This window comes from Hyperolius riggenbachi, chromosome 5, assembly GCF_040937935.1.
Source record: "Hyperolius riggenbachi isolate aHypRig1 chromosome 5, aHypRig1.pri, whole genome shotgun sequence".
Classification (NCBI taxonomy): domain Eukaryota; kingdom Metazoa; phylum Chordata; class Amphibia; order Anura; family Hyperoliidae; genus Hyperolius; species Hyperolius riggenbachi.
The window spans coordinates 358,230,382-358,256,306 of record NC_090650.1 but is presented as its reverse complement, the minus strand read 5'-3'; the positions used below and the strand labels follow the sequence as shown (position 1 = coordinate 358,256,306).

Below are 25,925 nucleotides of genomic sequence, written 5' to 3'. Positions count from 1 at the left end.
CCGACCCCCTAACCCCCCCCCCCCCCCCTGGAGGGCCGCCGAGCCGGAGGGGTAGCGGGCAGGACGGGGGTATTGGGCCTAGCGGTGGGGAGGGGGGTCCGATCTGCGCTCCCCTCCAGCTGTAAATGGGAAGCAGTCGATACCCAATAGTAAGAGGCACGGGCGGGGAGGACTCACCTTTTCCGCGTTCCAGCGTGCGCTCCACTGACGTCACTTCCACTTCAACTGTATTGTAAGTGGACGGCGATGCAGGAAGTGACGTCAGTGGAGCGCACGCTGGAACGCGGATAAGGTGAGTGCTCCCCGCCCGTGCCTCTTACTATTGGGCATCGGCTGCTTCCCATTTACAGCTGGAGGGGAGCACAGATCGGGGGACCCAGGCGAGGGAGGGTGGGTCCGACCCCCCTCCCCACCGCTAGGCCCAATACCCCCATCCTGCCCGCTACCCCTCCGGCTCGGCGGCCGGTTCCCCCGCACCCACGGACGGGCGGGTGCCGCCCCTAGAAGTTTGCCGCCTGAGGCAAACGTTTCAACCCGCCTCATGAGCGGGCCGGCCCTGATCAGTTGTAGCAAAGGGAAGAGGGGAGAGGGCAAGAGTGAAGTGCGCATGGTGCTTATAGCAAGGATGTGACCACCCGTAATGCATAGCTAACAACTTCTGGAGCCAGGAAAAGCCCTGCCCTACCTTTAGTCATGCCCCAATTTTACATGCAATACCCTGTCCCCCCCATCCCATATAAACTTTCCTGGTGTCTAGTGTCTTCCACCCTCCCTCCCCAATAAAGTTTCCCTGGTGTCTAGTGGTTACCCTACTCCCTCCCCTATAAAGCTTCCCTGGAGTGTAGTGGTTTCCCTCCTCCCTTTCTCCTCAATAAAGCTTCCATAGTGTATAGTGGTTACCCTCCTCCCTTTCTCCTCAAAGCTTCCCTGGTGTGTAGTGGTTTCCTCCTCCCTTCCTCCCCAATAAAGCTTCCCTGGTGTCTAACGAATTTCCTTCTCCCTCTACAATAATCTGTTCTGGTGTCTAGTGGTTTCCCCTCTCATTCCCTCCACACTAAAGCCTCCCTGGCGTCTAGTGGTTTCCCCCCTTTCTTCCTCTCTCAGTCCCTCCTCAATAAAACTTCCCTGCGGTCTAGTGTGCCCTCGTCTCCCTCAGCACCTTACAGATCTGATCATGCAACCTTTCACCAGTGTTACAGGGAGAATATGACATGGTTTAGGCCACACACTAATCTGTCATCAGATTCCCCCCTTTCATCACAGATGTGCTCTACACAGCAATGCAGGCCAGCACCATGTAGAATATGAAGACGCATACCATGTGTCCACATCATTATGCCTTCATACATTACTATTGATTTTACACTGTATTATTATCAAAAGAATGGGAACAAACATGTTTATAGTTGTAACTTTGAAACATGTCTGAATTTTAGGTCCATCACATTTTTTGTATCAAATCTTCACTGCACAGCTGCGGTTATAACCACGGCCATTATTGAAATTGAAAAATTCTGCGACGGTTCAAGAGAAAAGTTGTTATTTCAAAAAGTCTTGGATTCTTATGGAAGTGACCCCAAAGGGCAACCCTGTAAAATCTGTAACGTGTGTCTTGGTTTGCACTGGCAGTGTACACGAAGAGGAGGCGCCATGCTTGCTACAATTTTGTACACCAGCTGCTCTTGTTTTGTCCTGAGGAAGGGGAAGTAGTCCCACAAAACACATCACAATTTTTGGAGTGCACAATAAAAGTTTTTGATGACAAATCTCTTGCTGAATCGTCTATGTGGAGGTAAGTGCTACTTCCCCAATTTTTAATGATTTCAACTGATTATAATCTGATTGGCACTACTGTTCTATCTGTATGCCATACATACATTGAGTCCACCATTGGTGGAGGGGTCTTCCCTCGGTTTTTCCAAAAATCTGCAGAGAGCAACATCTTAATTACCCGAGGGGATGGATTCAAGTTCCCCTACTGCCTAAAAAGTGATTGCCTATTGGTAATCCACACTTGTGAGAATAACTTTATACTTACCTATCTTGGTGTGAAATACTACACCATAGTGGGCTCTTGATTCACTCTTCATATCTTACAAGTGTACAAGAAGACGAGTCCTCTGACTGATTACTGCTCTGTATGCCTGGAACTTTTCCAATGTCTGTAGTTTGCATCATGTACAGAAGACTTTTCCTGACAGCACAAACAGGCCTATACATCCTTCACAGACAGAAGTATATCCTGAGCCTGCTGCAGGGGCAGACAGGATCGTGTATCTCCCAGTCACCAAGAACACATGCTGCACAGACTTTGGTTACAGTCAATAGTCTTTAGACCTGTATAACCAGACTCATTAGATAAAAGGTTGCCATCCAGCCACATGATGATAAAACAGAAAACACTGTCCAAAGCAGACTCCACTAATTCCCAGACTCCTCTGTTTATAGTATTTGCTGCTCGCCTGGTAACATAGCCTCAGCATATCAAAAAGAAGATTCATCTGCTTTGTCCAAACAAAGTGTAAGTATCTAGTAGCTGATGAAGCCCAGGACGGCCTTTCAGACAGAACCATGCTGCTATCGGGAAACATGACAGATGTAACAGATATAAATCATGCAAGGGAACCTACATTGATCCTGGCTCCACGTTCGGGCCTCGTACAAAGAAGGGCACTCGGATGTCAAAGTCATATGGCATGGACTTCCCTTTAACCAGACCAAACTGTCCTATGTGGTAGCCATGGTCTGCTGTGTAGATGATGTACGTGTTATCCAGTTCTCCGATCTCTACCAGCATGTTGTACAGCTAGCAATATGAAAAATAGAGGAAACAAAAACACAAACAAGATTAGTATTATAAAGGAGGATTAGCTGGCAGGTGTATAAGATACTACACAATCTTAGAAGATCACAGCTGTCAGAATTATCCTGGTGCTACCGCTGACAGCTTCTGCCACAATGCCACCTCCAATGTCACCTGCGCAAACATGGAAGTTGTTGAATAACAAATACGTTTAGAAGGCCAACATACTTACCAATATATATAATCATAAAAATATAAAAAAACAAACGACCAAATAAAAACGAAATGTAAAATAATTAAAAACCATAAACATTATAAAACGGAACTTCTGACAGGTGCCAAGACATCTGTTTAGAGAGTGTTGCAAATTAAAGGGTAATAGTAAATTGCACGAGGTGGCAGGACTGGGTGGTCCATTGTCCTCCTCCTACTATTGGGCTATTTAGGCGGGGTGTACCCCTGGAAGAGGAGACAGCCAGGCTCCCCCTGTGTGAAGGGAGGAAGCCTATCAAATAAACCATACAGGTTCCGGTACTATTCTTTTTTTATGGTATATAGTCTCCTGACCAAAATTCTTGACAACTGATTTTAAAGGAGGACTTATCTACATTGGACATCTGCAAGTATAACATGCCTCCGTATTATAAAGTAATAATAATAATAAATTCTCAAGAAGAACTCAAGAATGTTAGTGCAATTTGCCTACTTTCACAAGAGAAAATGCCTATGGAAAACAAAAAAGTATGGCTTACATGAGCATTAAGGCAGAGTGATGACATATGTAGTGTGCAATCTACACATGTAGAAACAAGGAATATAAAGTCAACCACATTCAGAAGTATACAGAAGAAGAAGGTGGCAAATGAATATATAAGAAAATAAATGAAAAAAAAGGCTACAGATTAAAAAATAAAATGTTTTCAATAAAAGTTTTCAGTTTTAAATAGGATTTTACTTTTAATCATTTCTGAAAAATAGGATTTTACTTTTTAAACATTTCTGAAAAATAGGCAGAGGGTCAAAATGACCTAATTTATCTATTTACCAGGGGGAGCAAAAGGTTGGAATAAGCACCTTGTTCTTGACATGGACAAGGACTTTTTGCATGAGAGGGGTAGGATTTTTGCCCTTGTCCTGCTAATTCCTCCCATGTCAAGGATAAAGCAAGCTGGTGTTGTTCAAGTGGTGGAGACCCACTCTGACTCACCTTTTGGTAATACCAGAAAAGTTGCTAAAGATACTAGGAGGGGGGAGTCCCTCTTCTTGCATGGTGCTGAAGACGGCTCCACTTTCAGTATCTCCCTGAAAACCCATTCTCAGGGCAATGTATTTGATGTGCCAGGTGATGGCACAGCCAATGAGATTACTAAATTAACAATTGAACTGCATGTTAACTTTTGTGCAATGCAGAGTGATGCAGCGGGTCTAACCGCCTGGACCTGCATCAGGACCCCAGGTGGAAAGCCTGCCTTTCAGATGCGTTGCAGGATTATTTAAAGAGACACTGAAGCGAAAAAAAAATGATGATATTTTGATTTGTATGTGTAGCACAGCTAAGAAATAAAACATTAAGATCAGATACATCAGTGTAATTGTTTCCAGTACAGGAAGAGTTGAGAAACTCCAGTTGTTATCTCTATGCAAACAAGCCATTAAGCTCTCCGACTAAGTTAAGGTAGCCATACACTGGTCGATTTGCTATTAGATCGACCAGCTGACAGATCCCTATCTGATCGAATCTGATCAGAGAGGGATCGTATGGCTGCCTTTACTGCAAACAGATTGTGAATCGATTTCAGCCTGAAACCGATCACAATCTGTTGAGATGCTCCTGCCGCCTGTGCCCCCCCCCCCCCCCCGTATACATTACCTGAAGCTGGCTCCCGGGCGTCTTCTCCACGCTGCACCGCACCGCTCTGTTCCGGCTCCATCCCGGCGCTTCCTGTGTCACTCCGTGACCAGGAAGTTTAAATAGAGCGCCCTCTATTTGAACTTCCTGGTCACTGCAGTGACACAGGAAGCGCCGGGATGGAGCCAGAACAGAGCGGTGCAGCGCGGAGAAGATGCCCGGGAGCCAGCGCCAGGTAATGTATACCTGATCGGATCGGCCGCCGCTAGCGACGCGCACCCTACCCGCGGGCGATCGAGGGTAATTTCCCGCACGGCGCGATCGACGGACCGATCCGATTTCGGGAGGAAATCGGATCGGCGGGTACGTTTAGTGCGAACGATTGGCAGCAGATTCGATCCCAGGATCGAATCTGCTGTCGAAACGGCCGCGAATCGGGCCAGTGTATGGCCACCTTTAGTCGTGGAGAGGGCTGTTATCTGACTTTTATTATCTCAACTGTTCCTGGACTATTTACTTTTCCTCTGCTAGAGGAGAGGTCATTACTTCATAGACTGCTCTGAAAGACTCATTTTGAATGCTGAGTGTTGTGTAATCTGCACATATTATAGAATAATGCAATGTTAGAAAAAACACTATATACCTGAAAATAAAAGTATGAGAATATTTTCTTTGCTGCTAATCTTCTAGTAATTATTCATAGTACACAACCAATTCACTATATCATATTTTTTTTTCGCTTCAGTGTCTCTTTAAGTAAAGACGAGACAAGAGAGATTCCATGTACAGAAACTGAAAGATGAAGGACTGCATCTTTAGTGAACCACTGTTGTATCTCATTGTATCATTGAACAGATGTCTACAGTAGAAAACAAGAAGAACAAAATGAAGGGGGAAAAAAATAAACGATGTTCCTACCTTCTCCATGGAGTCATCCACAGACATCAGTGTCTGCAGCCTCTTCCTATGGAGCACATTAGTAAACTCCATGTGAATAGGCAGCATGGCTCCAGTGTACTGCATGATCCAGTGTTTGTCCATGTTCGGAGCATAGTTGTAGCTGGGAGTTCTGATTCAATAAAACAGAGTGTATATGTTATGTTATATAAACCTGACTTGTGTAACAAAACCAACAGAAATGCATAAAGAAATCCCATCACTGCCTGATCTCTGTGGGGCTGTAAAAAATAAAATCAGGTGCAAAGAAATATGAAGTAAAAGTGGAACCAAGCTTGTTTTAATAGCTAACTGAAACCTGACTTGTTGCTGTGCTTTGCACTTATATCAATAAATCAGCCCCAGTAATCCCAGATTCCCATCTCGTGAATAGGAAGAAGCAGAAATTTGCCCAACCGGAACCAATAACCTTCTGACAGGTGTTAACTCAGACAGAACTAAAATAACTGACTATTAGAATCAATGCAATCATTTCTGGTAGCTGCTGTTTTTTACTGTTTGAGCGTAAAGGCCTGTACCAATTACGTGATTTCTACAATGCAATGATTTTCTTTCCGATGACTGGAATTTTTTTGAGTGACCATCGTTTCTGCAATCTTGCAGCGTGGGTACAGGTGCGCGATTACGTTAACGAAGTTTGTTGACACGCAGTGATAACAGCCGTCATGGTGGATTGGATCTTTAACATCCGAAATGACTCCACGCAAAGTTCCGCAATCGCTTGACTTAGCAATTGGGCATGTCCTGTGCTGTCACGTGACCTCGTGTGTACCCGCCACCAAGAAGATGGATCTGGCATCACTGGTCTTCAGGGGACTTCACTGAGATTCATGAGATCATTTATATTGGCGTGGCAACACTTTTTTAAAATAAAAAAGCTCTGCATTCTGGCTATCACAACCTGCATGGGGGACGAGGGGTTAAAGAGGCTGGGGAGGGGGGACCCCATGTCATTTTTTTTTTATATTTCCCACACTATGAACATATATTTATAAAAAAATAAATACATTTACTAACGTGTAAACCACCTGGGCGTTACGGACGAGCTCAGCTCGTCCAGTAACGCCGCGGTGGATTGCTCAGGCCCTGGTGGACCGATTTGCATAATTTTTCTTAAAAACACGTAGCTAGCACTTTGCTAGCTGCGTGTTTTCCAGCTCGCCGCCGATCCGCTGCGAAAGAGGGCCCCCCCCCCCCCGCAGACCTCTTGCGCAGCCTGGCCAATTACCGACAGGCTGCGCTATGGGGTGGATCGGGACTCCCCCTGACGTCAGTCCGATTGTCGCCATGGCGACGGGGGAAGCCCTACAGGAAATCGCGTTCAGTATGGGATTTCCTGATGGGTATTAACGCTGGCGGCGATCGGAAGGGTGGGAGGGAGAGAGCAGGGGGAGGGGGAATCATGTAATCATGTAGCTAGTGCTAGGCTAGCTACATGAAAAAAAATTAGATCAAAAAACCTCCCGCGGCCGTGCGCTACGCGTAATCAAACGCCAGGGAGGTTAATACATTATATGTAGTTTTACCATAGTAACTTTGCTACTTTTTTTCCCTCTAACTGTAACATCGATTTTCTCAAAAACTAAAAGGTCTTTTTGAAAAAAGTTGGTGTTTCTAGCACGTTCCCCGTTTGCTATTAACTGCTTAAATTGGCAGCCATTCGCCTACCATTTAAATCTATAGAGCCCGCCGCGAACAGCCAGTTCGGGAACATTTGCATTCGCAAACTGAAAATTTGATGTTCGCTACATCACTAAGTGCTTTAAAAAAATCCTGACAATCCCACCATGAGGAGATGCATTAGTCCAAAATTTGTCAGATGTCAGATTTTACTGCTTACTGTAAGTGACAGGAACATAGAAGAAAAGTAATTTATAGTGCATTTTAAACATCTGGGAAAATGTACTTATTGTACACATGTATTTTAAATTTTACAATTGTTATTGATAGTGGTCTTTTAAGTTAAAACTGAAGAGAAAGCTGCAGAACAGATCAAAACAACGTAGCACATATCTGAGGCTTAACAATCTAGAGGGAACATCTCTTGGAAGTCGGAGCAGGTTACACCCCTGCCACAAGCTTCCAAGTATATTATCACTTGGAGAAATGCTCTTGGAACAGCTTTTTTTTCCTTAGGTCTTTCCTGTTTTATTGAGCCAATGACATTTCAAATGTTTTTATTTTATAGAACAAAAAATCTAAGAAAGGGATTGAGAACATTTTTCCAGCACACATGGAAGGGTGGATTATGTAATTAAAACGCTAAAAAATAAATAATTTAAAGACTGACTCATTCACTTAAATGATTCTCAATGAGCATAAAAGAAAAGTATTTGAGAATGATTCAACGTACTTTGTTACCAATGTTACCAATGACTTAATAAGCTTAATGTTACCAAGTGACCCCGAAGGTGCGGATTTATAAACACAAGCTAAATGGTTCAACCAGATGTGCACGTTTTTCAATAGGAATAAATAAAGGTGAATTAATAGTTCTGTGAACAGGGCGATGCTGAAGGGAACCAATCACAGAAAGGCAAGTGTAATAAACAGAAATTTTCACTCTAAACTTTCCAATAGTGAACTCTAACCTGTCGGGGGTATTGGTTTGCCCTGTTATTTACCGGTAATGGTAGTGTCTTTTAGTTGAAAAATTTTAATAGTGAAATACTGTTTTTTTAAACATTGGTTTGGCGACATCTGAAAGGATCTCATGCAAGAATCAAGTTCTACAGATGCCATTTCCATTGTAGATAAAAATGATCAAATGGGGGTTGTAACATCCAAACAATAAAAAAATTGCCAAAAATTGTGCTCCCAAAATATATGTAAACCATTTTTTTTTCTAAAATAGGTCCCTGCATCCTGTACTTCCCATTTTCTCTCTTTAACTGGTCTGGGTGCCTTTGCTTAACCACTTGAGGACCACTGTGTTAACACCCCCTAAAGACCAGGCATTTTTATTGTTTACTGCAGCTTTAAGGCCAAGTTGCAGGGCCGCACAACACAGCACACAAGTGATCCCCCCCCCCCCCCCCCTTGAGCTCTCTGTTGGTGGCATCTATTTTTTTTTTAAATAAATATTTATGTTAGTGTTGTTGTTTTTTTACTATACATTTTTTTAAACCCCTCCCTCTCCCCCCCAGGAAGCCAATCCTGGTGATCCACTGTCATAGGCTTCTGCCTATGAGAGGCGATTGCTCTCTTGTCCCCCAGGGGGACAGCCATGTCACACAGCTGTCCCCAGTACAGCGCTGCTGCTGATCGCAGCGCTGTACTAACTGTAAAGGTGGCGGTTTCGCCGACTCACAGTCTCCCAAGCGGCAATTGCCGCTCGGAGACTGAAGGCGGGGCGGAGCTCCGCCCCCCGAGCAGGAGATGTGCACGCAGCCTGCGCGCGATCTCCTGCAAGATGCAGTCCCAGGACTTGACACCAATTGCCGTTAGGTGGTCCTGGGGCTGCCACCGCGACAACGCCCATGGGCGTGGAGCGGTCTTCAGGTAGTTAACTGTAGGAACTGTACAATGCAAGTGTGATTGTGGGAAGCGTTTTTCTTTTAGCTACATTAACAAGTTTTTCACAGCATGCATATAACAGAAAGATTCCTATTTTGGATAAGAGAAGGACATTATGACTATTTTGCTGTTCCAAGGCAGGTGAGAACGGGAAGGTAAAAAAAAATATGTGATGGAAAAAAAACCCTAAGAATCTAAGCTCATGTCCACCCAGAAAAAAAATTGAAAGGTTCTGTTGTCTGCTTGTAAGCCTTTTTTGTTGATTTGTAGAGTTGGGTAAGTTCACATTATAAATGTATGTATTGTAGTACTTATAAGCCTCATCAACTGAGTGGTTTCTAGTTCAAAATTAGGGTTGTTTTTTTTGTTTTGTTTTTTAATAGTTTAGGATACACAACACCCAACAGCCCCACATTTTATCATATAAGTAGATTTTGCTGCTTTACATGGCAATGCATAAAATTGCATAAAATTACATGGCAATGCATACAATTGGTTGATACATTTATCACTATTACAGTATCCATCCGTTCAGTTTTTGATTACATTTTGTTGGCTGAGCCATCTGTTGGACCATTATTCATCATATTTTTCTTTATTTGAATTATTCTTTCCAGGGAAGGTTTTGATACCCAATCTCGTCAGCATTGTTTTTAATTTTTTTAGATTTAGAGCTTTTTAATTTTATATGTGGATACACCCTGAACAACATATATTCATTATATTACAAGCGGAATGCTGTTTTTTACTTAAACATATGCCTAAATGGCACCAACTTTTTTTTCTTGTTTTTTCATACTCATGAGCCAGAACTCAGTAATTCCACCCAAGACCAGTATAATGGCTGCCAATATGCAGCTACCTTAAATGCATACAAAAGGCTGCAGTGGTAACTTGGGCGCTGGGGTAGCCGCTAGTGAAATATTGTACTATTTGGCAATGAGTAACATGGTAGTAAAATATCAATAATTTTTACTAGTATTTTACTATCGCTAACCCTTATCCTATTCTCACTTGAATCATCTCTCTATCGATGCCTAACCCGATTTTCGCACTGCCTAAAAAATATAAATTATCGGGTGCAACAGGCACCCAAATTACACTCTGGGCAATGTCCAAATAACCGACTTTGACCTAAAACACCTGCCAACATCGTGACCGTTACCATTCTCCAGGGCCGGATTTCTGGAAAGGTCACAAAGGCCCGGGCGGCGGGCGGCTGTAGCCCAAGGGGGCACATGAACATGAAAGAGGGGTTGCTACACATGAAAGAGGAGGATGAAAATGGGGAGTAACACATGAAAAAGGGAAACTGATGCCCAAGGGAGCTGTTAATGAAAGAGAGAGGCTATGGTACATGGATAATAATGTCTTAAAGGAATTATCAGTCAAAATATACAAAATGAGATCTACTTACCAGCCGACGTGGTTCTGAGTGTACTGCTCAGTACACTCCTAACCACGTCAGCACGGCCACGAGCAGCTCTCGCGCAGGTGCAGTAGATGCTGACCTAGAGTGGTCGGCATCTCCAACGGAGGGGAACGGGAGCCACCAAGGCTACGGCGAGGGACATATCGGCTGCCAGGGGCTGGAGGAAGCCCTGGGTAAGTAGATCACATTTTGTATATTTTGCCTGATGATTCCTTTAAGGACTTAACCATAAAATAGTTTTTCTGACTTGCCTGAACATTGGCTTTACATAACAGGCCAATCACCATTTCCACGTTGCTAAAATTTCCCTGTTAGATCAATTTCAGAGTGGAATTTCATATTCTCATAATCATTGTGTGTCTGGTTCACTTAAATCTTTTACTGAAATCTGTAAAAACTTTTTTTCTGAGTAATCTGCTTCTCTGAGCACAAACAAAAAACACAGCATTTATAAAAACAAAAACGATGAAAAACACACACACATAAAGGAATCAATAGCTTTGTTCCAGGAAATTCAATTCCAAAGTTCTCTGGACTGCAACAGAAGAGCTGATCCAAGAATCTACTCACATATGTTGTGACGCATTTGGGAAGAGTTCTGAAAACTGTGGAGCGGAATCCTCGGGCCCATGTGGTGCCGCGTGACTGATGACCATCATGATTGGCCGATGGGGGTATATCTTTTTTGACAGTTTAAAATAACTTATACTGTCATTGGTAATCAGGTCTGTAAAATAGTCCTGCAAATTAAAAAAGAAAATATAACATTACCATTTAAACATTACCCAGAGTATAAGACATGAAATAAGCGAAACACATGTACTGTACTGGTCGTGTCTCACTATTGTGTTGATATTTAGAGCATACCTCACAACTTTTTGAGATGAGAAAGAGGGACACTTAAGCCACACCCCTGATCACGCCCCTGTCACACCCCTGATCACGCCCCTGTCAAACCAGGAGTCATGCATACCATAAAGATTTCATAAGAAAAATATGCTGTTTAATAATTCAAACCACACTGGTCCTTTCTATCCCGTTCATTATCCTTCATATTAACATTTTAAAATTAGTAATATATACATTTAAAGGATGGGAATAAAATTTACAGTGAAACATTTTTTAGTAGAGAAATATATACGGTATATTTACATAGAAAGAGGGACAAATTAGGAGGAAAGAGGCTCCCAAAGAGGGACTGTCCCTCCAAGAGAGGGACAGTTGGGAGCTATGATTTAGAGTACTCATGAGTAAGGGCCTGTTCAGACTGTCAGCGTATGAAGCACGCGTATAAAATCAAAGAAACGCAAGTTGAAAAACGCATGCGTTTTTCTTGCGTTCTAATGCGTTTTCTAATGCGTTTTGCACACACACGTGACCCAGGAGAATAAAAATAATTATGGGAACCGCAGAGGGAAACGTACGCTAAAAACGCGTTTTTGATACGCGTCCATAGACTTTCATTGCGTCCGTTTCTATGCGTGACGCACAGAACTGCATGCAGCAATGCGGATATGAAACGTATGCGTCTCATACGCATACATGTGAACTAGCCCATTCAAAAGCATTAGAAGCCGTTTCTATGCGTTTTTGGTACCCGTACGTGTTCCCTGAAAACGGCTAGGAACGCGCATAGTCTGAACAGGCCCTAAGGCAGGGAGCTGTCCATCACATCTTTCCCCCACAGTGCAATATATTGTCCAATCACATGGCAGGTGGAGGGAGGGACAACAGTATGCAGCACAGCTCACGTGGCTTAAAAAGGTCACGCCGCAGGAGAATAAAGTACTGACTATGAGCTGGGGCCTTTTTGGGGCTACCACTGTACTACTTGTACTGCCCTGATGGCGGCCCTGTCTGAAGAGCCAGGACATTTCTTGTTTTCATCCATATCCATCACTGACTCCAGTTGCTAGGTGGTACTGTTGAGTAAAAGGCCATTGATCTCCATTTCAGTGGAGAATAGGTCCACTTTTTAATGCAAAGTAAGCCCAGCAGCCAGACTGGTGCAGTGGGGCTGGATGAACACAAAGTCCCAGATTTTTATATCCATTAGTAACTGGTGCCTGCGAGTGGACAAGATGGGAGGATTAGCAGGTAGGGAAAGTGGCTAGGAGGCATGTTAGATAACTATTTTTGCAAGACAAGACAAATAACATGTATATTGCAATTTTCTCCTTGGTGGACTCAAAGCGCTTGAGCTGCAGCCATTAGGGTGCACACAGCAGGCAGTAGCAGTTAGGGAGTCTAGCCCAATCACTCCTTACTGAATAGGTGCTTGAAGGCAGAGCCCAAACACTATCCAACCACACGGTAAAGCACTTATACACCCCCCCCCCCTCCTTCCCCATCCCCACAGAGATATTCACAAACAATTACCAGAGGTGAAGAAAATCTAGCTTTAGTTTGCTAAAATATTTCCAATATGGGTATTTTTCTTAGAGGGAACAGTTTTAATTTCCCGTGCAGGGCCAGATTCTTAACGTCACATAAGTGAATAGTTTGGCCTTCCAAATCTATGTGCAATTAACATTTGTTAAACAAATGGAAGTAACATATTGTTAGAGGAGGAAGAGTGTATGCCACACTGATGAACCCAGATACCTGTCTTAACGGCACCTCTATCAGTTGCCAAAGAAAACCTTTGATAAGGCTATCGGTGAAACTTGAGATGCTTGATTAACGTGTGACATGGTTGGTCTTCAACTTGCTGCTATTTTCTAAAATGCAATTTTAATCAAAGGCTGTGGAGTGTAATATGAAAGGCTGAGACAAAAGCAGGATGGTGTTACCGTATTAAGATATAATGACAATCTCTTCCGCGCCTACGTCAGCTGGTTACGCACAGCAGACTGCAGACTGGTATTATAGCAATTTAATCTGCAGGAAGGATTATCAATTACAGGAGATACGCAACCTATTTTTCCACTGATTAAACAATGAAAAAAAAGTAAAAACGGGTACATTTGTAGCCTTTTCGGTTTGTATCCTTTTCTTAAAGAGACACTGAAGCGAAAAAAAAATTATGATATTATGATTTGTATGTGTAGCACAGCTAAGAAATAAAACATTAAGATCAGATACATCAGTGTAATTGTTTCCAGTACAAGAAGAGTTAAGAAACTCCAGTTGTTATCTCTATGCAAAAAAGCCATTAATCTCTACGATTTTCAAAGTCGTGGAGAGGGCTGTCTTCTGACTTTTATTATCTCAACTGTAAGTGAACAGTTTTCTTTTTATCTACAAGAGGAGAGGTCATTAGTTCACAGACTGCTCTGAAAGAATAATTTTGAATGCAGAGTGTTGTGTAATCTGCACATATTGGAGAATGATGCAATGTTAGAAAAAACACTATATACCTGAAAATAAAAATATGAGAATATTTTCTTTGCTGCTAATCTTCTAGTAATTATTCATAGTACACAACCAATTCATTATATCATATTTTTTTTTCGCTTCAGTGTCTCTTTAAAGAGAACCCGAGGTGGGTTTGAAGAATATTATCTGCATACAGAGGCTGGATCTGCCTATACAGCCCAGCCTCTTTTGCTATCCTAAACCCCCCTAAGGTCCCCCTGCACTCTGCAATCCCTCATAAATCACAGCCATGCTGCTGACAAACAGCTTGTCAGAGCTGGCTGTGTTTATCTCTATAGTGTCAGTCTGCTGCTCTCCCCGCCTCCTGCAGAACTCCAGTCCCCGCCTGCATCCCTTCCCTCCCTGCTGATTGGAGGGAAGGGACGGGGGCAGGGACCGGAGCTATGCAGGAGGCGGGGGAGCAGCTGAGACTGACACTACAGATGTAAACACAGCCTCACAGCACGGCTGTGATTTATGAGGGATTGCAGAGTGCAGGGGGACCTTAGGGGGGTTTGGGATAGCAACAGAGGCTGGGCTGTATAGGCAGATCCAGCCTCTGTATGCAGATAAAATTCTTTAAACACACCTCGGGTTCTCTTTAAAGCTGTCCAGAGAAGGAGCCTCTCGCACTGATTGTGGAAGTGGGTTCCATAGAGTAGGCACTGCATAGGAAAAGGCTAGTGCACCAAATGTTTTTTAAGTGGATCCTGGGAGTAGCCAAGATGACCTGAATATAAACCAAACATGATGGTATTTTGGCCCCCCAAAAGAATCTCTGCTTCCACATGGGAATATATATATTGGATGCAGACGCGGAGCTAGGGGGGGTCGGGGTAGGACAGGTGCCCAGGGGCGCCGGGTCCCCGAGGGCGCCCAGCTGAGGTGCAGGGGTTTTTTTTTTTTTTGGGAGGGGAGCAGCGCAGAGAAGAGGGAGAGCTGTGAGCAGCGGTGGAGAAGGGGGGCCATCTCCCCCCTCCTTCTCTCAACTTAGGTGCTCTTCCTCCCTCGCTGTCCCCTCCACAACTAATGTCCGGGTGGCTGGCAGCGGCGGGCGGGACTTACCTCCGTCTCGCTCCAGCGCCGGAAGTTCGGGTCCTCCAGCCGCTGCTCTGGTCTGGACTATACCAGAGTAGCGGCAGATCCATCCGGCGCTGCGACGAGTCGCAGGTAAGTCCCGCCCACCGCTGCCAGCCAACCGGACGGAAATTAGTTGTGGAGGGGACAGCGAGGGAGGGAGAGCCCCCAAAAGTGAGGGAAGGGGCCGGGAGACGTCTGCCCCTCCCCACTGTGCCCATAGCTCTCCCTCCACTGCGCTGCTTCCCTCCTGCTGGGGGGACACACCTGCCGACATATACTGGGGACATATACCCCCTGCCTACATATACTGGGGACATATACCCCCTGCCTACATATACTGGGGACATATACCCCCTGCCTACATATACTGGGGACATATACCCCCTGCCTACATATCCTGGGGACATATACCCCCTGCCTACATATACTGGGGACATATACCCCCTGCCTACATATACTGGGGACATATACCCCCTGACTACATATACTGGGACATATACCCCCTGCCTACATATACTGGGGACATATACCCCCTGACTACATATACTGGGGACATATACCCCCTGCCTACATATACTGGGGACATATACCCCCTGCCTACATATACTGGGGACATATACCCCTTGCCTACATATACTGGGGACATATACCCCCTGCCTACATATACTGGGGACATATACCCCCTGCCTACATATACTGGGGACATATACCCCCTGCCTACATATACTGGGTGCATATACCCCCTGCCTACATATACTGGGTGCATATACCCCCTGCCTACATATACTGGGCGCATATACCCCCTGGCTACATATACTGGGGACATATACCCCCTGCCTACATATACTGGGCGCATATACCCCCTGGCTACATATACTGGGGACATATACCCCCTGCCTACATATACTGGGGACATATACCCCCTGGCTACATATACTGGGGACATATATCCCCTGCCTACATATACTGGGGACATATACCCCCTGCCTACATATACTGGGGACATATACCCCCTGCCTACATATACTGGGGACATATACCCCCTGCCTACATATACTGGGGACATATACCCCCTGCCTACATATACTGGGGACATATACCCCCAGTTTTCCCCCCAGAATTTTTTTTCCAGACGGGTGGCATGGAAAAGTAGCTGGGTGGGGCAAGATGAGGGAATACTGGGCCGGCGCTTCTCTGCACAACTCAGAAGAGATGACAGCCGGGTGCTCACCAAAACTAGCCGGGTGGAGCACCCGGCTAAAAGAACCTGGGAAGAACACTGACCCCCTGCTTACATATACTGGGCACATATACCCCCTGACTACACATACTGGACACATATACACCTGGCTACATATACTGGACACATATACACCTGGCTACATATACTGGGCACATATACACCTGGCTACATATACTGGGCACATATACACCTCGCTACATATACTGGTCACATATACCCCTGGCTACCTGTTCTGTGGACATCTCTACCCCTGGCTACCTGTTCTGGGGACATCTATACCGCTGGCCACCTATTCTGGGGACATCTATACTGCTGGCCACCTATTCTGGGGACACCTTCAGACCTGGGGCTACCTATTTTTGGGGAACCACTGCTGTCGGATTGAGTGTATTTTGGGGAACTGCTGCCAGGTGAGAGGTGTCTACCATATTAAGGGGGCATTCTGCCTATTTATGTGAAATGCTGTCTATTTATGTGCCTCATGACTGCTGAATTTGTCTTGTTGGGGGCCTCATGGTTACTGAATTTGTCTTGTTGGGGGCCTCATGATTTGTTGGGGGCCTCAAGATCGCTGAATTTGTCTTGTTGGGGGCCTCAAGATCTCTGAATTTGTCTTGTTGGGGGCCTCATGATTTGTTGGGGGCCTCAAGATCGCTGAATTTGTCTTGATGGGGGGGGGGCTCATGATTGCTGAATTTGTCTTGGAACATGCTGGAAGGTACATACTGAGGGAGGGTGGGTGTGCATGAGCCTGCTAACTTCCTGTACATTTGGCTCCACCCATAACCACGCCCACATTTATTATATGCCACGCCCCTTTTGTGGCGCGGCGCAGCCTTCCCCTTAGGGGGCGCATTAATAGTCTTTGTCCCCGGGCGCTGAAAGCCCTAGCTACGCTCTGATTGGTTGAAGGACTAGGTCGCTTGTGGGGAAGATTTTTTTTTTCTTTTTTGTTATGTGAGTTGTGTACTGGGGGAATAGGGTGGCTTTGCTACGACAAGGTAGAGGAAAATTAGTTTTCATTTGGGAGGGGGTTATGCTAGGTGACTTACTAGGCAATGGAGGGACATTAGTATTTCATGTTGATGAGCTTTGTTTTGTATTATTGGCCCACACTTTACATATTTATTGCCTAAAACATCATTGCGGATCATCTTAACTGGCAGTTTTCAAAAGTTTGCTATACAGACACGCAGAGACGGGACAAGGTCTTCGAGCACCCGAGGCTGAGACACCCAAGTGCGCCCCTCCATCCCTTCCACCCCATCCATCACACACTGATTGCAATTACACTAAGAGGGGCCCCGAGGGGCCCCAACCCCTCCACAACATCTCTATCTCTAGTTATACATCTTCTCTCCTGGCCGAGCCACATTTCGAGGGTGTGGCCTTTCTTGCAGGAATCGCTGACTATTACAAATCTATTGGCAGGTAAATAATTTCCTATACTGCATTGCATCCATTTACCCTTTTATCTGGAACATGGTTTTAATACAGCATCAATCATTTTAATATTTCACACACACCTCCAAACATAAAATATGCACAAAAAGTTCTGAGGTTACTTAGGGCTCTTTCACATCAGAGCTTGCGTTGGAGAACGCTCAAAGCATACGTTTTGTTGTATGCCTTTTACTGCGTTTTGATATGCGTTGCACTGCAGTGAGTGTGCGTTTTTAATCCGTTTTCAATGCGTTACTGCACATAGAAAAACGCAGGTAATTTTTTCTTCTTTTAGTTGTCAACTTTCTACATTGTTCCTCTGTTGCATTCTGGGACTGATTGCCTGCGTTAACGGATTAAAAACGCGCATAGTGTGCGTTTTACATTGACTAACATTGTAACGCATGAAGCTAGCGTTGGCCAAAAAACTGCGCCTGGGTGCAGTGGAACGCAACGCACAAAAAGGCTGCGTTATATGTGAAAGCTAAAATGAAAGTCTATGGACTTTCATTTCACCTTGGGTAACGCAAACTTCATCCTTTGCGTTGAAACGCAGAAAATCTGCCCTAATGTGAAAGAGCCCTTAGTAATAGTAAGAACTGCATATAAAAAATAAGTAAAAAACAAACAAACAAACAAACAGATAAGCATTTTTTCTTCAGATTTCATTGTTTCCATTGGTAATAGTACGTGTGACTTCAGCACTACCAGCGGGACCAGTAGAAGTGTCACTGGTAAGTTCAGGCCATTAAGGACAGCGCAGGCATGAACTTCATGCAGCTGCTGACATTAAAGAGAAAGCCAATTTACAAATAAGTGGGCTTAACTTAGAGGCACGACGCTTGGCGGAAATTGTGTGTCTCAGGGAAGTTGAGGAAATGAAACGGGGATGGAGGGGGCTGGGAATAAAGATGAATTTTTAAATTAAACCACCTGCCACCAGCACTAGCCTGCAGTCTGTAACAAGCGAGCAGCAAACAGACAAGTGGTCACATGACGCACACTTGTAGCTCAGAACAGCTGCAAAGGCAGAGCCCAGGGGACAAAAGCTGCGCTCTACTGTTCTCATAAGATAAGCGATCCAGGTGGAAGTCCCCTCTTGTGTTTACTACACAGGCCTGGCTGCCACTGTTACTATCCAGCTACAAAACTATATATAAGCAAAGGAATAATTTGTTTTATGGACATCGTACAATCAGCTTGAGGCTACAGTCGCAAACAGAGAATAAACTACTAGTGCTATCCAAGAAATATGTCAGCTATGCCGAACTTAAAAGACCACTAAATTCCTCTGTAATGTTAATTTATGTATCAAATTTATAGCCGGCTTCAGCAGGATTTGGTGAATGCCGTAGGTTCTCGCTAAGCAGTTCTTTCCAGTGTGTAATACATATATGCAGTGCAGACACTGGGGCATTACCTGGGTGCCTATAATAGCAGGACAGTCAGAGCTGAATCATCCACAAGGCAAGTTAGGCAGTTGCCTAGGGCCTGGATAGAGACTGAGGGCCTTTTTGACGCTAGCTCTCACCAAATTTTACCCAAAAAAGCCAGGTGGCCACCAAGGGTGGGCCCAAAGTTTTTACTTGCCTAGGGCCCCATTTCAGCTTAATCTGTCTCTGAGGACAGCATACTTACCTCACTTGAGCCTTTCCTCAATGCATAATGCTGCCAGCATCTTCCATTCTGAAAAACTGATCTAAATGTTCCAGCCACTAGAGAGCAAAGAGAGGTAAGAGACATTCCCTCCACTCACTGTTTGAAAAATATGGAAAGGCCACTTCTCCAAACTTTTTAGGTAGGGTTCACACACACACAGTCAATCAATGGGTCACAGGCAGCCGTTCTCATTACGTGTGATTTTTCGCTTGCATTGTATGTGCTGAAAAAAACAATTGGGACTGCCTGCTGCATTGTTTTTAAACACCGCCCACTGTTCATATTTTTTATATTGTACTGCAGTGAACAACCTGGACTGTGGCGCTTCGTACGTGGTGTCTGAAAACAACACGTGGAAGTACATGTGCAATTTCCACGCATACCAGTTTATCAGACCTGCCTATTATTGCTGGATTATGGTTTCATTTGAAACACATGTTACATCGCTGTGGTGTGTCATGACTTGGAGAAGGTTGAAGACCACTGCACTAACACAACACCATCTCAGATACTAGGGCTGGTTCTAGTAATAATAGGGCCCCTGGGCAAGATTAACCTGCCCCCCCCCCCAAAAAAAAGATCTCCCCACAACCAAAAACCAGCATTAGGGACCCTTTGTTTCAGCCTAATTCTCCCCCCCCCCCAGGTCCCCTGAGCTGGCTGCCCCCTCCCCCAGATCACACACCAACTTAACTGTGCCCTCGGGGGCCGGGGCCCCTGCAATGTCTTTAGCAGAGTAGTGCCTCACCTTTCCCAGCAGGCGTGCGCCTCTGTCAGTCTTTCATTGCTTTATTGCAGGGTCCCTGGGGAGCACAGGTATGTTGGGAGGGAGAGACCTTGGGGGGCCCCTACAGGCTATGGGGCAATTGCCCCCTTTGCCTCTATGGAAGCGCCGGCCCTATCAGACACAGTTTACCACCCCCTCCCATTACTTCTAGTTTCTATCTATTATCCCGTCAGACTATAAGCTTGTCTGGGCATTCTATTGTATCTTGGCATCCTTGGACTGTATCTACTATGAAAAGCAATGTCACTATATAAAACCAAAATCATTTAAAAATATACGCAGAGGATAAGACGCTTGTCATCTGCCTCTTTAGCTACTGTACATAGTAAAATAATTGAAAGACATAGCGTTGAAAATGAGTCCATACAGCCTACGGAAACCACAAAACCGAAGCAGCTTAGTGAAGAGAATACATCAAGAAATGCTGAAGGGTGGTTATGCTGAATTAATTTGATGCCGTATATATCTTCCAGGACCTAAGGGGATGAGCACCATTAAGCTTGTAATCTTATGTGCAATCCTATTACATGGGTCAAATGCCATAAGTGGAACATCTGTGTCACTGGCTGCCGGGATCGCAGCAAGCGGCAAGCTCGGTGAAAGGCTCATGGCTCGCAGCAGTTAGTGTCTCGCTGGAATCCTCACGGCTGTGGGCTGGTCAGCTTGGCACACTTTCTGAGCCTTTTGTTAAGACTTAAGTCTTTAGCTGAAGAAGTCTTCCCAGAACCTCGTTATTCCTTACATATCCATTCTAATTGTATTGCCCTGAGAGAGACTTGACAGTAGTTTTCTTTTTTCTCCAAAGCCTAATGAAAGCCGCATGGGCAGAGGTCCTGTTTATGTGTTTTATGGATGGAAATACGTGGTAACATTTATCGAAACATTACAGATCCCAAGAAGGGCTTACGTTGCTCCCTCCGCCTCCCATTTTACTGAAGTTTCACAGGATGAAACTTTTTTTTGTCGCTCTCCAGACATCATCAGCTGAGCGTCTTCATGCCAAAAACAAACCACTTTTGTCATAACAAACAATCTAAAAATATTACATACCAAATTGACGTGCATGACGGAGACTTAAGAACATCTGGTGAAAGATATGGCGGGAGGGGGGGAACCATTCAGTAACGTCAACAAGAGGTCAGGGCTCACAATACGAAAAGTGGCTTATGAATCAGCATTACCGTCAGCAATTTAGACTTCGATTGTTAACATTTCCTGGAAGATCTGGAATTATCTATGATAAAAAGCTTAAAGAGGTCCTCTGTGAAGGTTAAATATTTATCTAAGCTTCTACAGAAGTATAAAATGTAGCCATCAATTTAAGAAGCTTGTCAGTTAAATGATGTGACTGAAAACAGATCTGCTTGCTACCCGACTTATGAGCAGAAGCATAGATTACATATCACAGGTGCCCCTGTGTTACTGCAGCCAGGAAAGGATCCATCAGAGGTCTCATCTATGCTTATATAATCCATATATACCATAAAACCACAAGGAACTCTACAGAACATGCTTGTAAAAATAATAGGTACACTGAACTGAAGCAGTGCTATATGTAGCACGATGTACAACATTTCTTCAGCTACAAGTATACTGCTTATTGCTATGGATGGTCTTCAAAGTATGCTGTACCTATATTATGCCTGGTACACAACATGCAACTTCCCATCAGATAGATGGGGTTGAATCAATAGATATAGAAATATAGAAGTGATTGGAAAAACGATCAGAAATCAGATCAGACCTGTCGGAAATAATCGATTTGACCTGTCTATCTGAGGGGAAATGTCATTGTAAATAGCAGGCATTAGATTAAAGGGTATCTGGAGAGACACGTACCACGATGAGATATGCATGTGTACATGTTTTTTACATGGTCGTGTCACTAAGTGTTCCTCACAGCAGGAACTCACAATCTTGAATCACGGTTTACTTTCCCAATCATTGTCCAATGTCCCTATAATAGTCCACTTTCCCTAACATGAATCTGATCCAGTTCTGTATCATGCCTGAAGAAGTAACTTAAAGTTTTTTATATTTCAATAGTTTTTATTGGTTTTAACATAAACAAGAACAAAATCAATAGCTAAATTACTGTGTCATATTATACAACACTGAGAGAGAAAGTTTCGCACTAAACAGATAATGATAATAATAATTAGCCCAGGTTAATAGTGTCTGAGTCGGAAATTCATCTCGGACCCTAGTATATATTTGTGAGTGGAGTCCATATTTTATCAAATTTTTTCATGTTGTCCATTAGTCTAGCGTTAAGTTTTTCAAAAAATAAAATGTGGCAGAGTCGTTGTTTAACCCGGTCGAAAGACAGGGTTGTGGAGTTCCAGGAAGCGGCTATTGTTAATTTCGTTGCTGTAAAGATAAAATTAATCAGAGCGTTTTGAGTGGGGGTCAGATTCGGGTATGGAAGGCCTAAGAGTGTGTGGACAGGATTTTTGGGGATTGGGGCATTGAGTAATGACGAAGCCCAGGCACAAACTCTTATCCATAACCTATGTGCTTTTTTGCATTGCCACCAAATGTGAGTGTTGGTACCAACCTCCGTGCAGCCCCTAAAGCAGTTGCGAGAAGAGTTTGTTTTAATCTTTGACAGCCTTTGGGGGACTAGATACCACTGAAATAGTAGTTTGTAGTTGACTTCAATCAGATCAACATTTATTGAGACATGGGGAATATTATTCCAGATATCTTGCAGATCATCAATTTCAATTGTGATGCCCAGTTCTTTTTCCCATTTTTTTATATATTCAGGTTTACGCTCAGAGAACATTCTTGACAGGTCCTTGTATATCATGGAGATTGTACCTGGGGAGAATGGGTCTGTAGCACAGATAGCCTCATATGATGTTCTGAGAGAGAGGAGGTGTCGGGTAAATTAGTTTTTAAAAAGTGAGCTATTTGCATATATCTGAAGTATTCATTGGGGGGTAAGTTGTGTTTCTCCTTCAGATAGGTTAAAGATTTAACCCCCTGGTCATTTGTGAGATCGCAAATTCTTGTTAATTTAGCTTGGGACCACCAGTGGTAGCTAGTAGGTGATGCCAAGCCAGCTGGGAAAGAGGGGCTGCCCAGGAAGGATGCCAAGGAGCGGTGTGGTGACATAAGTTTCCCCGAATACTTACAACTATCCCATATTGCAAGAGAATTTCTAATTATAGGGTGAGAAAGTTTATTTCGAGTAGAAGGGGGAATCCAGAGAATATTTTGTAATTTAATAGGAAGAACACTGTGTTCCTCTATATTGACCCAGGAAGGCCTCTCTTCACTTGCATGCCAACTGGTCAATGAAGCCAGTTGAGCAGCTTTATAGTATAGTTTCAGATCAGGGACACCTATGCCCCCCTTAGACCATAATAGAAGCAAATACCAGTCCGACAAAGGCTTTTTATAAGCCGAAAGCTCACTGTTTATCCATCTCTAAGTTAGCCAATAAATGGTATCATCCTGATTCAAAACTCCTATCTTTTCTTAAAGCGAGGTTTTTTTTGTGCCCCATATAAAATTGTTAACCTTGTTTTGAAGGGTTTCAAGAAATGCTGAAGGAACAGAGACAGGGAGTAAGGAATAAATAAGTTTTGGGAGGAAGGTCATTTGGCCGCGATTCTACCCATCCATGAGATTGAATACCCCTTCCAGCACTCCAGCATTTTACAGAGACCCTGGGCTAAAGGAGGATAATTAACCGAAATAGCGTGTCATAGGAGTTGGTAAGGTATATACCCAGGTATGAGAGTTTACAATCCTCTACTTGAAATTCAAAAGCATCTTGGAGGGCCTGCATTAACAAAGGAGGTAAAGATATGTTCAGTGCCTTTGATTTCGTGGGATTAATATGGAGTCCTGAAACCTTTCCAAATTGTTTTAAAATATTGGTTAGTGAAAGAAGGGATCTAGTAGGGTGAGTGATACACATTATCAGGTCATCTGCAAATAATGCGATTTTGTGCATTCTGTTACCTAACTGAATGCCTTGTATTTCTGATGTGTTACAGATCAGAATGGCTAAGGGCGAAGAGTAGTGGGGACAGTGGGCAGCCCTGACGAGTACCTCGTGTAATATTAAACGAACAGGATCTGAAACCCTGGTAAACTATCGCTGCTGATGGTGTCGAATCTAAAGCCTTGACCCAGGAGGTAACTTAAAGTTTTGAAAGCTTGCAAAGAAATATTGTACAGTTAGCCATTAAAGGTATTACCTAAACAACTTTTGTTGTTATGTCTTTGGAATCTCTCCATGACCAACACCAGACCATGGTGACACTTGCTCCACTGGAACAAATTCATGAAAAGAACTCCAACAGAAGAACTCAATTCATAATAAAAAAAAAAACATCCATTAAATAAAACCAGAAACATACCTTTTCATACTCAAATCCATGTTTTTCCTTGTATCCATTTCTGCACATTGTATAATTATAGAATCTCGAGTTCTTGATCAGTCCAAGCCATTCTCTCCATCCCGGGGGGATATAACTACCATTGTATTCATTGAGGTACTTTCCAAAAAATGCTGTGCAGAAGAACAGAAGACACCATCAGCAGAAAGTCAACAGATAGTCATTTAAATGAAAATAGGAAAAAGAAACGAAGAAAAGAAAAAGGAAACTAAGACTTTATTTAGATATATTTAAATTCCATAATTGAGATATGGCAGATAAGGAGGAGAATGTTTTCCTGGGCTTATCTGACTTGCATGATGACATAGGAGCATCATAGCAAACCATACTCATTTATGTCCCACTAGCTGGTCGCCCGGCGTTGCCCGGGTATGTAAATGGCTAGTGTTAGCTCTGCCCACTTTTTCTAATCCTAACACACAATTACTCAAGGATGACCTAGTTTGTGAGCTTTGCGGTCTTTGACATCAATAATTGGCATTGAAATGAAATAAATCTAATTGGCTGTGGCTCCACTCCTTTGAAAATCAATAGGTGAATTTTGATTAGCTTTTGTAGGCTCCACCCACTTTTCTGAATATTAATCCCAGTCACCCAGTGACCAACTGTGCAAAGTTTAAGAACCCTGCTATTGACAGTGTAAGCAATACAAAAGTGTGCTTTCTTAAAACAGAAAGAATTTGCGATAATTCAGGTTGGAGTGAGCTTAATGTCACCCAGTGCATCTCTGTTGAATATATGCAAATTAACCAATGTTACCCTTAAAAGCTAAACACACCTCCAGAACTGCTAGAATGCAATGATGTGTCAGTTTGTTAATTTGTACAGAGCCATAATAATCCAACATGCATACAGACTGTTTTGGATTGGTTGATCCTCATCAGTGCATGTCATGGATTAATTTGGCTCTATGCAGTAGGGCTTGTAACACCGAGAGGTACAGACTAACCAGCCTGCTCATGGTGACCCAGAACTCATTGGAGTGTGTAAGGGACTACAATGGTCCTAAAAGCCCCCTTACTAAGATGTTAAGAAAAACAAAAGTTTGCTTTCTTAAAACAGAAAGAATTTGCGATAATTCAGGTTGGAGTGAGCTTGAGATGTCTCCCAGGGCATCACTGCAGAATATATGCAAATTAACCATTGTGCCCTTAGAAGCTAAACACACCTCCAGTGTAACAATGTAAGAATGGCTGCAGTTTACATTTTCCAGTGAAATTTGTATTTGTCTCCACCCCCTTTTTGGTTATAGGAATAAAAAGTATCCTATACTTTATTCCAGGTAATGTACTATGTGTGTGCCAAATTTAAGTTTACATTCTAGCAGTGAAATTTGTATTTTTCTCCACCCACTGATGTCCTAATGTTTCCCGGGTATGTATTT

The 25,925-nt window shown here is 43.6% G+C and overlaps 1 protein-coding gene across 3 annotated transcripts in view; it reads right to left on the bottom strand.

The window, feature by feature from the left end:
- Positions 1–25,925, bottom strand: part of SULF1 (sulfatase 1) — a 185,334-nt gene that overhangs the window by 71,158 nt on the left and 88,251 nt on the right. For all 3 annotated transcript variants that reach the window (XM_068237475.1, XM_068237477.1, XM_068237476.1), the window contains 4 exons: positions 24,503–24,654; positions 11,128–11,297; positions 5,571–5,721; positions 2,631–2,806 (listed from right to left, as the gene is read on the bottom strand). In XM_068237475.1, the coding sequence (XP_068093576.1) occupies positions 2,631–2,806; positions 5,571–5,721; positions 11,128–11,297; positions 24,503–24,654 (649 nt within the window). The remainder of the gene's footprint in view (positions 1–2,630; positions 2,807–5,570; positions 5,722–11,127; positions 11,298–24,502; positions 24,655–25,925) is intronic.